At 40.0% G+C, this 16,492-nt stretch overlaps 1 protein-coding gene across 8 annotated transcripts in view; it reads left to right on the forward strand.

Moving 5' to 3' along the window:
• Window positions 1–14,951, forward strand: part of BLNK (B cell linker) — a 383,923-nt gene extending 368,972 nt beyond the window's left edge. For all 8 annotated transcript variants that reach the window (XM_073546530.1, XM_073546532.1, XM_073546534.1 and 5 more), the window contains 6 exons: window positions 2,973–3,054; window positions 4,252–4,295; window positions 6,183–6,247; window positions 11,425–11,508; window positions 11,596–11,751; window positions 14,618–14,951. In XM_073546530.1, coding sequence (XP_073402631.1) covers window positions 2,973–3,054; window positions 4,252–4,295; window positions 6,183–6,247; window positions 11,425–11,508; window positions 11,596–11,751; window positions 14,618–14,737 — 551 coding nt within the window. In that variant the 3' untranslated portion in view covers window positions 14,738–14,951. The remainder of the gene's footprint in view (window positions 1–2,972; window positions 3,055–4,251; window positions 4,296–6,182; window positions 6,248–11,424; window positions 11,509–11,595; window positions 11,752–14,617) is intronic.
• Window positions 14,952–16,492: the final 1,541 nt, after the last annotated feature.

Genomic DNA, 16,492 nt, shown 5'->3' on the forward strand with positions numbered 1-16,492 from the left:
GCATAAGATTGGATCAGGGTTCCATGATACTACAAAGAAATCATAAATGCATAATAATAGTCCATACAATTAGATTCCAAATTCACAAGAGTTTATCAATAAAGTGCTTATAAGGTTTTACAGGAGAAAAAAAAGAATATGGGTTACATAGATGACACAATGGGGTATTCTTCTGAGGAAGCAAAGCGAAACGCGCGTCAAGGGGCTCCTGGTGACATCAGCTGTATTTATACTGTACATAACTTCCCCACATTTTTTATTGTATTGTTTGTGTATTATGTTTCTAATAAAGAATATAGATTTTCATAAAATTTTGAGGGAGTCTTTCTCTTCATCAGATTACTTAATATGATGGCGGAAAACCACTTCTAAAATGGGTGCACGTTGCTCCTTACAGAGAGTTGTAGAAAGGCCTAGTCACTGTCTCCAGACTACTAGCATGTACGCTATGGCTGACATCTTGTCTGTTGCTGTGCAGAGAGAGATGTCAGTAGAAGCAGAGTGGGTGTACTAGTACCAAGAAGACCATAACTAATGCCCACTGTAGCACCGCCCTGATGACCAGTGAAAGAGGGGCACCGGTAGATTTATAACAACTGCTTTTTCTCTATCCATAATAAATTAAAGGGAGTTTTTAAGAACAGACTCTAAAGCAGGGGTGGGCAATTAATTTTGCCATGGGGCCGCATTAGAAATTGGGATGGTGTCAGAGGGCCGGACTAATATAATTTACTATATATGTATATAACATATAGTATACATATGCTATCTTGTCATAAACAAACAGTATGTTAAACAATGCAAAGATTTACAATACAATGGAAATATGGAGGACCTAATTACATCATTATTTAATGATGAGATGATGAACTGCAACCAGCTTGTGATTGTTCACTTTAATTGTTAACTTTAACAGTGTTTGGAAAAACTTGCTATTTTAGGTCAAGATATCATGTTAGTTTTTTAAAGACCGGCATCCGTTTAACTTAATAAAGAACAGTAAATGAAACATATCAATAACAACATGAAAATGTTCAAAGAGAGTAATCTAGCCTGTTTTGGGCCTGAACAAGTTCATTGAAGTTAGGTTCAATATCTGAGGTGGATGTGCGAAGAACAGCACACAAGTGATCATCACTGAGAGAGGATCTGTATCTGGATTTGTTGAACTTCATCAGTGAGAATGTTTGTTCACATACGTAGGTAGATCCAAAGAGAACTAACATCCTCTGAGCATGGCTCCTTAGGTTAGGAAAGTTTTCCTCCTTCAGAGAAGAATAAAACTGCAGCAGTGACACTGATTTAAAAAGCTCTGCCAGTAGATTGTCAGACTGCAGATCAATGAGTTCTAACTGGACATCACTGGGTGCATTATCCACACAGCATGTAAAGGGGGAAGAAATCATGTGCATTTCACTCTCAACTGCTTTGAAGTCTTCAAATCTTCTGGAAAATTCATCATGTAAAGCCGCCAACATGGATGAATACTTGTCAGGGTGATCAACTGTATGTCTCCGCATGTTTAGTCTCGTAATGGTGACTCAAATTGTAATCTTTAAACACAGCTATGTGCTCTCCCCAAACTAAGCACACAGCTTTACCTTTGACTTCAGCAAATAAATATTTAGAAGTCCATTCCTTGTTAAAAACTCTGCATTCTGCATCAATCTTTCTTTTTTTAGCCAACATATTTAAGGGCTAGAACAGCTAACCTTGCCTAATTCTTCAAATGGGAGTCTCTGCCCAAGTTTCAGACGAACGTGGCTGCTGCAGGGGACAGGGGAGGAAGCAAATGGTATCTGTGTACCACTCCTGTACTGCTCACAGGGGTTGTATTAGGCGCTGACCACTCTACCCAGAGTCCCAGACCCTGGCCTGACGTAAACACCCAGTCCAGACCCAAACACCCAGTCCAGACCCAGTCTAAAGTAATTGATGCTAGCCTTACGTTGCACCACGGTGTCACTGGTCTGCTTGCAGCAGTATAGTTCACACCACGCCTCCACGCCCGTACGTTTTAGCACAGAGTTGGAGGTGTGGTTTGATGTACACTGCTGCAAGCAGACGACACCAACGGCATCTACGCAGCCCTCTCTCAGACGACGCCCCCCTCCAGCCTCGACCAGTCAGTGCCGCAGGTCTGGTGTGTGGGCGGTGCACTGGAGGCAATGTTTCTGTGCCACTCTCAGGAGGTCAGGGTCCGCTCTGCTCACCGCCGTGTCTGCCGGGACTCCTCTGCTTTCCTCATGAATGATTCATGAGAAAGGCAGGAACTGGAAAAGTCCCGGACCCCTCCGCGGGCCGGTCACAGGCAGTGGGTGGGCCAGATGCCCAGGTCTGCTCTAAACCAAGAACAGACTCTCTGTGCACTCTTGGTCTGGCAGAACAATACAGTGCACTTTCTCACCTACTTATTTTCCATCCATCTTCTCAAACTTCCTTTAAAGTCGACCATCCAGCTGTCTGTCTATAATATGTAGCCCTTCTGATGCTCCCCTTAAGGACCCCATCCACATTATACTAAAGTCGGTCAAAACCGGCGGTCTTTGTGGGATCGACCAAGCGTCTCTTACATATGCGAGGCCTCCTGACTTTCCCCAGACAAGTGATTGTCGGGGAATTGAAAGATTTGGCAAAGGCATGTCAAGTTTCCAACAGCAGATCCTTTTTTTTTGTCTTGGACTTAAGCCTTTGCCGGAGGGGTTTGGTAGCGGCTCTCTCTCATAGGGATCACAAGAGAACTCTGCCTAGAGAAAATCTGATGGTTTAATAATTGTTTGGTTGACAACTAACTAATGTGTATGGGTGGTTTAACAAAAAATGTCGGCTAAGAGAAGAATCTGGCAATTTGAACTCCAATGACTAATCTTTTTTTTATCGGGGGAGATAAGCTGCTGAGCTGATTAAGATTATTTTTTTCAATGACATGACTTTATATAATAAGAAATATCAACCTGTTTTTGTTATTATAGAGAAGCCCCAAGTTATCCAACGCACCAGAATACAAAGTGCAGGAAATGAGCCTCCTCCGCTGGGGCCGCCGGTATCTCAAAAGTAAGTAATTCTAAAAAGTCAAACCCCCGATACCTGATTCATGCCTTTATTGATGCTCAAACGTTACGTACAAGAACTATTAGTGAGTTACATGGCTTGTCAGTCTCCTCACCAGGAGCATGTTTATCACGTTCAACCAGATCGGATAGCGGACGACTCAGCTTTATTTTACCTATGAAATAAACCTGGGAGAGAGAAAAAATATCCTAAGAGCTCAGTTTATTTAATGTCATACTTTCCCTTTTTGGGATACGTGATGAATCGCCCCAAAAGTAAATTGCTGATGTCTATGCATTTTTGTAGGATAGATTAAAATCTCATGTTTTAGCCAGCTACAAAGCACGTAGATAAGCAATGACATCTTGTATCCACTGAGGAACCTAACCAGGTTAAAAGGAATGTGTCCTCAAAAAAATACCTTCCTATGCAAATCAGGTTTTCATGTTTAATGTATATGTTTTTATATCACAATATCAGTAATCAATAAAACATCTTGCAATTTTCAAACTACCGTATCTTCTTGGCCTTATGTTTGACTCCTATTTCTGATTCAGACTCTAATTGTTTGCATAGGATTATTATCTTTGCATGTTCTCATCTGGGCAAAAGGAATTGTGAAGGGAGGGTGAGGAGGTGAGCTGTGACCACCTATTGTGAATGGTGTATCCTGTGTTATCTATTAATAATAGAAGTGTTAATTTTCAGTGTATTGTAGTCTGTGATGATAATGAGACTGCTGAAAAGTCACCTGTACAGAAAAAAGGGAGTCTAAGGCTTATTGGTCAGTGAGAAAATTGCAGATTTTTTTTTTTATAATGATATGGAATATATATTGAAAAAAAATGGTAAGAAATACATTGAACATAAAAATCTTATTTAAACAATTGGTCATTTTCTCATTTATATATTACCTGAAAGATGTTTTCCCACTATCCCATTCCTCCTCAATTTGGTTCTTTTTACAATTCAGTGACATGTATTTTCTTGACCACTGCTGCCCCATCCAATGGACTGACTGAGTTAGGCATGTACTCTGCTATTTGCCTCAGTCTCGTAGACATTGAATTGTCTGGCTGTGGTCCTGCACTACAATGGAGCCATACAGGTGTCGCAAACCTTGCTAGAAGTTTGAAAAAAATAACAAATTTGTTGTTAAAACTTTAATACATTTAACAAATTGATTAATACATTTTCCAGGTTACCATTTCATCTCCCTAAACCTAACATCATACCAGTACAAAGTAAGTATATTTTCATTATATTTTATTGTAACTAAAAACTAAAATGATACGAGATGCCTTACACCAGAAAAGTTTATTCAAGGGAATCTGTCAGTAGGATCATCCCTCCTAAGTCGTCCATATAGGCATGAAGGTCATAGGAAGCTGAATAAAGTGATGCCCTGATATCTGCGATCTCATGTCTTATTCCTGAGAAATCCACAATTTCTTAATATGTAAATGAGCTGTTAAGATCTATGGGCGGGACCAGATCTGCATGAGAATCTGCCTCCAGAGCTTTTTATTTATTTTTTTTTTTTTTAGAAAATTGGGTTTTATTAATGTGAAACAAAACCGTAGAACTGAACTTTGCCTCATTACAAACACATTTGCTGCAGCTCTCATAGCTCTGCTGTATTGCAACACTGGCAGCCTGTGAGATGGAAGCTAAAGCCCTGAAAAGACAGCTGCAGATGTATTTAATGCTGTAATATGTCAGTTTTAATCACCCACAACTCTGCTGTGAAATCGAGAGAGCAAAAAGCAACAAGTACACATCAAACTGGTAACACCCTATTTCAATTACAATAAGCACTGGAGGAGAGATCTATGTCAGACCCATAGTTCTTAAAAGCTCATTTACATAAAGAAAAAAGTGAACATAGCCTAACAGGTTGTTGTTCATTGATGGCGGAATAAACTTTACCTTTTGAGTGAACATCTTGGATTGGACGCTGCCTACCTGTGCATAAATTACATATATTATTCCTGCATCCATTTAAAATGAATTTTTGATATATAGGGGCTGCCGGGTCACAAGATAACAAGATATTGATGACATATGGATAGGTCTTCAATATTAGCTACTTGGGGGTCCGACACCAAACACTCCCACCGATCAGCCGCTAGAAGCAAGCAGCGGCCAGATGTAAACATATAGGATCTGATTCATCAAAGATCTTATGTCATATTTCTGGCATAAAAAAACTTGAAAAGTTGCAAAATTTGGCATTCCTTACACCACAAGGCTTGCTGGAGTAAGATTTGTGGCAAGGCGCACTCCAATTGTCTGACACTTCTTATTTATTAAATGGTGTACGCCTCTTAATGAATTAAAAGAATTTCACTCCGGCATGCCTCATGAAGACCAGCAAGAACAGCGCCAGTCTTGATGAATCGGAGCAATAGAATGGAGCCGCATTGTTGCCACAGCTTTTAACTGATGGTCAGTGGGGTGCCAAGTGTCAGCCCCCCACTAATTTGATATTAATGACTTATCCCATGGATAGGTCATCAATATCTTGCAAGCGGACAACCCCTGTAAAGCATAAAGGGGTTTTCTGGTGACTTTGTGAGGGGTTGAATACCTTTTATATAAATGCCTGGTCCAGAAGTTCACTTGCTGGACCCTCCAAAATAAATGAGCAACCACTATTTAACAAAAGAAAAAAAAGCACTAGCACTTGTCTGAAATTGCAAGTGGTCCCCCAACTATCAGAGATCCATTCTTAACTCTTTACTGGCAGTGCGCACTAGTTAACCCTTTAATGACAAGGTGTGAAAGGATACTAATGAATGGCCAATTATTTTTTTTTTTTGCATTTCATTTCCTTGCTGACGTGGCTGTATGAGACTTTATTTGAAACATGAAAAATTTCTGTGCAATTTATATAATTTTTTTAAGACCCACATATTGAAAGAAAACATTTTTTTTGCTTAGACTTTTTGCTAATATTTTAACTGTTCAAGTTTCACATCAAATAACTTTTTTAATGAGTTCTCCAGGCTATATTGGTCATCTAGGTATATAATGTGTATAGGATTTTTTTGTATTTAGTACTGCATGTAGTAAAATTTTATATGGGGAAAAAAAAGTCAGATTATTTTTTTTTGTATTTTGTAATGCAGGACCTCCTGAGGTTGCAACACGTTATATACCTATCCCAAGTCGTCATGGAAGTATAGCAGAGCAGGTAAGAGAAGAAAATACAAATAATTGTATTCGTATCTGGCAGGATACAGCCATACTTGCACAATTCTTACTTATATGCAGCTATTTGCAATAAAGAATGTGGTATATATTATGGTTACTATTATGCATTAGTATTGTGCACTTATACTTAATGTATTTTACATACAGTAGAAAAAAATTGCATTAAAGCGTATCTGTCACCAGATTATATAATGCAAACTAGTACATCACTTAAGATTTGATGATGTTGGTGAATAATCCTGATATTGAGACGCATTTTATGGCTGCAAAAATAGAATGAAATCTCCTATGAGCACAAGTATATTCAGTCTCTGCTTACCCAGCCTGACATCTGCAGCTTGTACTGAGCAGAGTGAGAGCTCAGCTGCAGCATGGAGGAGGGACACTGAGGATCTGTCGATCAGTCTACAGTCATGGCCAAAAGTTTAGAGAATGCCACAAATATTATATTTTCACACGATCTGCTGCCCTCTGGTTTTTATGTGTGTTTGTCAGATGTTTTCATCACATACAGAAATATAATTGCAATCATATTATGAGTAACAAAAGGTTATATTGACAGTTAGAATGAGTTAATGCAGCAAGTCAATATTTGCAGTGTTGACCCTTCTTCTTCAGGACCTCAGCAATTCTCCCTGGCATGCTCTCAATCAACTTCTGGATCAAATCCTGACTGATAGCAGTCCATTCTTGCAAAATCAATGCTTTTATTTTGTCTGAATTTGAAGGTTTTTGTTTGTCCACCCGTCTCTTGATGATTGACCACAAGTTCTCAATGGGATTAAGATCTGGGGAGTTTCCAGGCCATGGTCCCAAAATCTCTATGTTTTGTTCCCTGAGCCATTTAGTTATCACCTTTGCTTTATGGCAAGGTGCTCCATCATGCTGAAAAAGGCATTGTTGATCGCCAAACTGCTCTTGGACGGTTGGGAGAAGTTGCTCTTGGAGGACATTCTGGTACCAATCTTTATTCATGGCTGTGTTTTTAGGCAAGACTGAGAGAGAGCCCATTCCCTTGGCTGAGAAGCCACCCCACACATGAATGGTTTCAGGATGCTTGACAGTTGGCATGAGACAAGACTGGTGGTAGCGCTCACCTGGTCTTCTCCGAATAAGCCGTTTTCCAGATGTCCCAAACAATCGAAAAGGGGATTCATCAGAGAAAATGACTTTACCCCAGTCCTCAGCAGTCCACTCCCTGTACCTCTTGCAGAATATCAGTCTGTCCATGATGTTTTTTCTGGAGAGAAGTGGCTTCTTTGCTGCCCTCCTTGAGACCAGGCCTTGCTCCAAGAGTCTCCGCCTCACAGTGCGTGCAGATGCACTCACACCTGCCTGCTGCCATTCCTGAGCAAGCTCTGCACTGCTGGTAGCCCGATCCCGCAGCTGAAACACTTTTAAGAGACGGTCCTGGCGCTTGCTGGCCTTTCTTGGGCACCCTGGAGCCTTTTTGGCAACAAGGGAACCTCTCTCCTTGAAGTTCTTGATGATGCGATAGATTGTTGACTGAGGTGCAATCTTTCTAGCTGCGATACTCTTCCCTGTTAGGCCATTTTTGTGCAGTGCAATGATGACTGCACGTGTTTCTTTAGAGATAACCATGGTTAACAGAAGAGAAACAATGATGCCAAGCACCAGCCTCCTTTTAAAGTGTCCAGTGGTGTCATTCTAACTTAATCATGACAGATTGATCTCCAGCCCTGTCCTTATCAACACCCACACCTGTGTTAATGGAGCAATCACTGAAACGATGTTAGCTGGTCCTTTTAAGGCAGGGCTGCAATGATGTTGAAATGTGTTTTGGGGGATAAAGTTAATTTTCTAGGCAAATATTGACTTAATAATTGCTGTTAAGCTGATCACTCTTTATAACATTCTGGAGTATATGCAAATTGCCATTAGAAAAAATGAAGCAGTAGACTTTGTAAAAATTAACATTTGTGTCATTCTCTAAACTTTTGGCCATGACTATAGATGTTAGCTAAAAGTCCGTAGAGGGTTATTCAGCCCTTCTGACATGGCAATGTAAATACAGCATCCTTGCCTAGGTGTAAAAGATCTGTTTAGCAATATATGCAGTTTGTTATTCGATACTGATGACTTCTCTCCTGGATCTACAGGGCGGCATGGTAGCTCAGTGGTTAGCACTGCAGCTTTGCAGCGCTGGAGTCCTGGGTTCAAATCCCACCAAGGACAACATCTGCAAGGAGTTTGTATGTTCTCCTTGTGTTTGTGTGGGTTTCCTCTGGGTTCTCCGGTTTCCTCCCACACTCCAAAGACATACTGATAGGGAATGTAGATTGTGAGCCCCATCGAGAACAGTTACAATCATGTCTGTAAAGCGCTGTCGAATTAATGGCACTATATAAATGAGTAAAATAAATAAATCGTTGGAGGTCCGACACGAGACGCTCCCACTGATCAGCTGTTATAAGCTCCGGCGGTGGCCATATATTACCATATTGAATGGAGCTGCAGGGTCACCACGGCTTATAACTCGCTGGCGGGTGTTGGTCCAACGATCTGATATTGACAACTTATCCCAATTTGTAGGTCGCCAATATCTTGCTACCCAACCGAAGAGTTTTCTGATGGGTTTTTGGGGGTTATCAGTTTGTATCACGACGTCTGATGACAGATCCACTTTGAAGGGAAGCCATAATCCAAAAAAAATGACCTATTGTTTTAAATCAGGTTTTTATGTGGAATGTATTTAAAAAAATATATTGTAAATGTTTTATTCCTATATCACAATATGTATTAAAAATTCAAATTGGAAGTCTTGTAATTTTCACATAGACCACTGCGAATATTCAAGACTCCTGCTTCTTGTTGTTTCCAGAATTCTTCATGTAAAAAAGTAGCAATAGACTGACTCTGTACATGACTGATTGTATTGAAGCATCTAATGAGCGTTTGCAAAGGTCATTGTGTATTAGCTGTGTGTATAGGTGTTACCCGTCATTGTAATTCTGTCTGTGATAATAATGAGGTCGCTGAAAAATCACATGTAAAAAACAAAACAAAACAGGAATTAGGAGTCTGAAATAGCCCAGTGTGAAAAATGCAAGATTTCTATTTTTTTTTCAATAACACAGATCATGATATGAAAAACAAAATTCCAAAAATGTGAAAAAAGTCCATTTAACAGAAAAACCTGATATAAAGGATATGTTATTTTCTGGTTATACATTCCCTTTTAATAAAGACCTCAAAGAAAGTGTGGGATAAACTGATCTCCGATTATTTTTATAGCTATTAAAATGAAACTTTTATTATGTTAAAACTCGTATGAGCAAGATATTAATAATCTCTGGTTGAAGAATTATTAGTTACATAATTCCTACAGGAATATGAGGTTAGAAGCATAAATGAACTCTTGAAGAAAACGCATCCCACTGAGTAGGAGAGCGAGTTCTCAGCTTGACTGCTAATGATGTTATGGCCAATTCATTACTGGAAAATTCAGAGCAGAGTTATATAATTGTTCAGGAATGTTTGGTATCTAAACTCTGGATCTTTGCCTGGAAAGTACGGAGCCGACTGGAGAGCGCTGCTTATGGAGGCCTGTGGTGTGTCAATGCAGCAGCAAGTATTGGCTGTAATAAAGTAATGACTAGTGATGAGCGAACGTCCTCGGATGAGGTGTTATCTCGGCATGCTCGGGTGCTAACCGAATGTCTGCGGCATGCTCGAATAATATGTTCCAGTCCCCGCGGCTGCATGTCTCGCGGCTGTTTGACAGCCACAACGCATGTAGGAATCGCCTGTTTGTTAGACAATCCCTGCATGTGTCGAACTCCCACGAGACATGCAGCCGCAGGGACTGGAACATATTTTTCAAGCACGCCGAACTAACTCAGTTAGCACCCGAGCATGCTGAGATAACATCTTATCCATCACTAATAAGAATATAACAAAATTGGAACTCGAGCAATTGTCCAATGTATTAATTCAGGTTAAACATTAACTTTAAATAGTAATGCTGCGTTTCAGCCATATAACTGTATATAACAGTATGGCTACGTTCCCACAATGAGTATTTAGTGCATTTTGATGTGGTTGCAGATTTTCTGTACCCAATAGCTAAATTAGGTTACTCGCGCTTTTTCACAAGCTTTTCTATTGCATTTTTGACATTGCGGGTCGGTGTGTCATGTTTTACATAAAGCTGCTTTGTTGTTTTTTTTTATACTTCCTGGTGTTTGGCTTTTGACTCAACTTTTTTGATGCAGTCATAATAAAAATAGTTTTTACGGTATTTTCAGAGTGCCAACATATTCCGGTGCACTTTCCATTTCAGAGGGGCTTGTAAAGACAATAAAGACATGACAGAATAACACACAAGTCAGCAGATACCGAGAGGAGTGAGGGTCCCGCTCAAACATTTTTACACCGGATTTCTGGCGAAATCTAATAAAACGAAGAATGAATTTTTAAAGTGGACTAAATGATTTTACCATCGATCAGAAGCGGCGTTTGCGGCTTCGGAAAAATAAGCTACAACGAAATATCTCAGATTTAAAAAAAAAAAAAAAAGTTGGGGGAATCGGGATGGGACAGAAGTGCTCAAATTGGGCAGTACTGTATGGAGCAATACGGGGATGAGTGATATGGTAGCGCCTACTTGTGGCGGTTGTGTGAGGACGCTGCACTGACAGAAGCCAAAAAAATGCCGTACCAGTGTGCCAATTCAAAGATTAACACAAGGCCACGCTTGCAAGATAAATAAGGTCTGGAGAGTATAAATAAGTTTTTATTATTATTATTATTATTATTGTTATTATTATTCACAGCAACGCGTTTCGGAGTCGTAAACCAAGGTGTCACTTGAATTTTTTAACCTTGATAAAGGCGCCAAAATTCGTTGGTGGGAATAAAAACTTTATTTATGCTCTTCAGACCTCATTTATCCTGCACGCGCAGGCCAAAAATAGTTTTAGCCTCCAAATTGGTTAAAAAAAAATCATCTTGTATTTAGACAATGCACTTTCTTATGCTTTTTTTATGCATTTGGGTGAAGTAAGAGAGATCTCACTCTTTTTAATTTCATGTTTAGTGGTAATGTGGTGTACCCAAGCACTAGCATGTCTCATGATATATCCGTCACATCATGATGTAAGCGCAATTAATGCTGGATGTATTTTTGTGCTGCAGGATGCGGATGTCTTGAATAAAGACTGGTACGTTTCATCGTGTGACCGACAGAAAGCGGAAGATGCTCTGACCGCTACCTCCAAGGTATCGCCGCTACCTTTGGTTTTTAGGATTCTAAGTAGTAAAAATAATTATGAAAACTATTACAAGAAAGGCTTTTATTTTCAACAGGATGGATCTTTCCTCGTGAGAAAAAGCAGTAGACAAGACTCCAGTCATCCATTCACCCTAGTAGTATTTTACAAAAGACGAGTGTATAATATTCCAGTGCGATATATTGAGGCTACACGACAGTATGCTCTGGGAAGTGAGAAAAGTGGAGAAGAGGTATAAAAACTTTTCTACTATAATACATACTTTCTTTTATTAGAGTGATACCAACAAGTCTGAAGAGGGCCTATCACTTGCTCAAAAAATGAGTTACCGTATTTTGTAGACTATAAGACGCACCCCAAATTTTCCAGAGAAAAATAGAAAAACATTTTTTTTAATGAAATGGTGGTGTGTCTTATAGTCCACTTTTATGGTAGCTTACCAGGGAGGAAAGAGCACCTACGGTGGAGCGGAGTCTCAGTAGGTAGAGTCGCTGCTGCAGTAAGCTGGCATCAAAGGCAGAAGTGGGGTAATGCAGCAGGCCCCAGGCTGGGGAGAAGGTGGTGCTCGGTGGTGTGAGGCCAGGACCCGGGCTTTTACAAAATGTCAGGAGTCCCTGCACTTCCCATGCTTTTCACTGTGGTGGACTTCAGGAAAATGGTCGCCGCATGCGGCGCATGCGCAGATTGAGATCTTGGGAGCCGATGTCTCCATCTTTGCATGTGCCGGCCATTTTCCAGAAGTCCACAACAGTGAAAAGGATGGGAAGTATGGGGTCTCCCGACGTTTTTTGAAAGCCCAGGTACTGCCGCAGACTCGCACCGCTAAACACCCCTTCCTCCCAGCCCGGAACCTGCAGCATCGCCCCAGCTTTCTGCAGCACCTCTACTGCAGCCAGCCACACCCCCCCCCCCCCCCCCGGTAAGCTACATTCGGATTATAAAACACATGCCTAATTTTCCCCCAAATCCGAAAAATATGGTAAATACCAGATAGAAGTCTCAGAGCTTATTTTATTTTGATGCTTTTTTTCAATTCTAGGCTGCGTTGCTTCATTGCAGAAATAATTGTTGCTTTTGGAGCACAATATCTGAAATCTCTGCTTGTAGTGCAACTGTGCGTTTCTTCAGAGTCTTCTATGAGGTGTGTGTTTTCACCTCTCCCTCTCAGACCCTGTCAGTCACAACTCAACAACATTAGAGACTGCTAGATTAACTGCCCAGCTGTGATTGGCAGCATCCGGGATGGAGTGGTGACAGCACTTGCCCCCAGAGAAAACTCTGAAGAAATTCCCAGTTGCACTACAAGCAGAGATTTCACATGCTACATTCCAAATGCAACAAATGTGAATATCTCTGCAATTGAGCAATGCAGCTCAAAATGGAAAAAAAAGTGGCAGAATCATGGGCACTCAGAGATTAAGGTCATGTAGGTCCTCTCCTGAATAGTCTACTCTTACTAGTGAACAGTAATAGTACCATGCAGCTTTCCACTTAGAGTAGGGACCCACTAAAATGAGGTCTCTGTAACGTTGCAGTGGCCTTTTACATCTTGATCAAACTATTGAAGGGTTTGTCTGGAATATGATATTAATATTCTATGCTTATGATAGGTAATCAATATCAGATCTGCCGGTTCAGACACTCGGCACCCCCATTGATCGGTTATTATTAGCTCATGCGGAGGTCAGATCGTATCATATACCAGGAGGACAACCACTTCACTAAGATCCTCATGTTCATTTTTGAAAATCGTGTAATAGTATGGGCGGTATTTGTTTTATTTTTTCGACTGTTATGGTGTAATACAGGATCAGACACCTTATATTTTATTTCATGTATTGTGTTGACAGTGGATAATTATGCCTCCATAAATGGATAGTTTAATAGTTTTTATGGTTGAAGGGAGACATAAGTCCATGGAGTTCAACTTATATTCTGACTTGATTATCCAGATTAAGAGAAAAACCCCATGAGGCAGATGCTAATTTTCTCATATTAGGGAAGAAACCTCCTTCTTGACTCCACATACGGCAATCAGACTAGTTCCCTGAACCAACATCCCATTACCGGTGCCCATACCATGTAATATTATTATATTTTTTTAAAAAAACAAGCCGGCCATTTTTGTGAATTGAACATTACAACATTTGTGGCAAATAGTTCCATGTTCTCAATGCTCGTACGGTAAAGAATCTGTGATGTTAAAGGGGCTGTCCTGTCCAGATCAATACGTCTGCAGTCATTCTGTGTATCCGCAGACTTATGAATCCCCCCAGGGCATGCACTGTGGGCTGCGGGAAATTGCCAGTTCAGACCCGGGACTGGAGAGTATGTATGAGTTATGCATACTCCCGGCCAGTGTGCCTGACCTTGCTCCATACACTTGCATGGAGCAAGGCCATGGCTGACTAGAGGGCGCGGCCTAGCTCTATACGAGTGTATGGAGAGCGAAGCCACGCCCACAGCCCTGGAGAATGCATAACTCATACATACCCAGGTCTGAAACCGTGGAATCCCCGCAGCACATAGTGCGTGCAATGGGGGAATTCATAAGTCTGCAATCACACAGAGTCACTGCTGACTTATCGGTTTTGACTGGACAACCTCTTTAATAAAACCTTATTTCCTTATTTGCCCCCTTATCATTGTAGGTATAAAAAGATTATTACAAAGATTTCTCTACGGTATTTGTACATTGTAGTAAGATGGCCCCTAAGCCTTGGCTTTTCTAAAATGAAGAGCCTGATATTTGATCATATGTTTTTATACTGCAGTCCTTCCGGTTCTCTTACTAACGCTCCATGCACCCGCTCGAGTGCAGGGTTAATTCATTTTAGAGATAAGCAGGAAGCAGGCATTTAATCTAGTTAATAACGTAATGTTATTACCAGATCTTGGTCAATGTCCTCCTTTGTAGAGTGCCGTCCTCATGCTTGCTACAGTTTAATTCACAAACCGCGCAGCATTTCACAATGCAGAGCTCTGATAAGTATTTACTGAAAAATGCGTGTCCTGAAAACAGAAGGTCTGGCTTTGCTTTGAATTCACAATCATACCATTCCATTTTAATATCCGATACCTTTTCTTCTTCTATACAGAAATTCAATAGTGTGGCACAAATTATTGAAAATCACCGTCAAACCCCTCTTGTGCTAATTGACAGCCACAACAATACAAAAGACTCGACAAGGTTAAAACAGGCTGTAAGGATCCCTTAAGCTATTTGCAGAATCGTCACGTTACGGTTGAAAAGTCGAAAAGAAAAGCGACAAAGGATTTATTTGTGAAACTGGAAATCCATCTAATCGGCAACTTTAATTGACATACAGTCCATCCCCGTAGTGAGCGAAGTCGTCCCATACAACCTCGATTCCTGTATATACTTTATATATTATATGAATTTTGTGTGCACAATAAATTCAATTCAAGACAGTCTGTGAGTTTTATTGCTTTATTATTAAAAGAAGCCATGTTGGCTTTACATGATGTTTTCTCCATCGTTAACATCTATAACCAAATCTAGAATTCTACTTCGTATCGTCGGGGTGCAATGTATCCAATGATAGCGATACAGGTCATGTGTGACTGTGGCGTATCGGTAAAATGCGATCAGTTCTAAAGGGATTTTCAGGAATAATAAAAAAACAACTAAAGGAAATATCATACGGTAATAAATAAGTTCCTATATGGTTTTAATTAGTACATCACAAGCGCCGGTCTTTACATTCTAGAAAAGGTTATGGTCAGTGTCACATGTTGTCATTTTAAATTTATAGTGATTTCCTCTATAGACAAAACTATAGTGATTTACTAATTAAAAGTACCGGTATATGGAAGTTTATTTGTATTGAAATTTTCTTTATTTATATTTTTATAATCCTGGAGATATATGTCCAGGTATATGTACATCATCGCTGGGGTGACTGCGTGTGGAGGGGGCAATAGATGAGGCCTGCTATGTAACATCGGCAGCAAGAGCTGAACTGAAATTGCTGCTGTTAACCATTTAAATGCTGCTGTCAAGTTTTAAAGAAAGTGGCATCAATGGCTTCCCAGGGCAGCCAGGGGAGATCACGGGACACTGTTTGCTCAATTACCCCAGCGTTGCCATCTTGGTACACTTGTGAAGTTCAGCCATAAGCAGAGCTTCATCGGAGACTGCAAACTTCATTATATAATGCAACGTCACAGGTTTAAGTCCACTGAGGAGACTAAAAAAAAAGTGAAAAACTAAAAATACAGTGTGTGTATGTGTGTATATATATATATATATATACATACAGTATATATATATATATATATATATATATATATATATATATATATATATATATATATATATGTGTGTGTGTGTGTGTGTGTGTGTGTGTGTGTGTGTGTGTGTATATATATATATATATACACATACATACAGTACATATATATATATATATATGTGTGTGTGTGTGTATATATGTGTGTGTGTGTATATACAGTGGGGAAAAAAAGTATTTAGTCAGTCAGCAATAGTGCAAATTCCACCACTTAAAAAGATGAGAGGCGTCTGTAATTTACATCATAGGTAGACCTCAACTATGGGAGACAAACTGAGAAAAAAAAATCCAGAAAATCACATTGTCTGGTTTTTTTTCATTTTATTTGCATATTATGGTGGAAAATAAGTATTTGGTCAGAAACAAGCAATCAAGATTTCTGGCTCTCACAGACCTGTAACTTCTTCTTTAAGAGTCTCCTCTTTCCTCCACTCATTACCTGTAGTAATGGCACCTGTTTAAACTTGTTATCAGTATAAAAAGACACCTGTGCACACCCTCAAACAGTCTGACTCCAAACTCCACTATGGTGAAGACCAAAGAGCTGTCAAATGACACCAGAAACAAAATTGTAGCCCTGCACCAGGCTGGGAAGACTGAATCTGCAATAGCCAACCAGCTTGGAGTGAAGAAATCAACTGTGGGAGCAATAATTAGAAA

This window comes from Dendrobates tinctorius, unplaced genomic scaffold, assembly GCF_039654945.1.
Source record: "Dendrobates tinctorius isolate UK_male_01 unplaced genomic scaffold, ASM3965494v1 ptg000147l, whole genome shotgun sequence".
Taxonomy (NCBI): domain Eukaryota; kingdom Metazoa; phylum Chordata; class Amphibia; order Anura; family Dendrobatidae; genus Dendrobates; species Dendrobates tinctorius.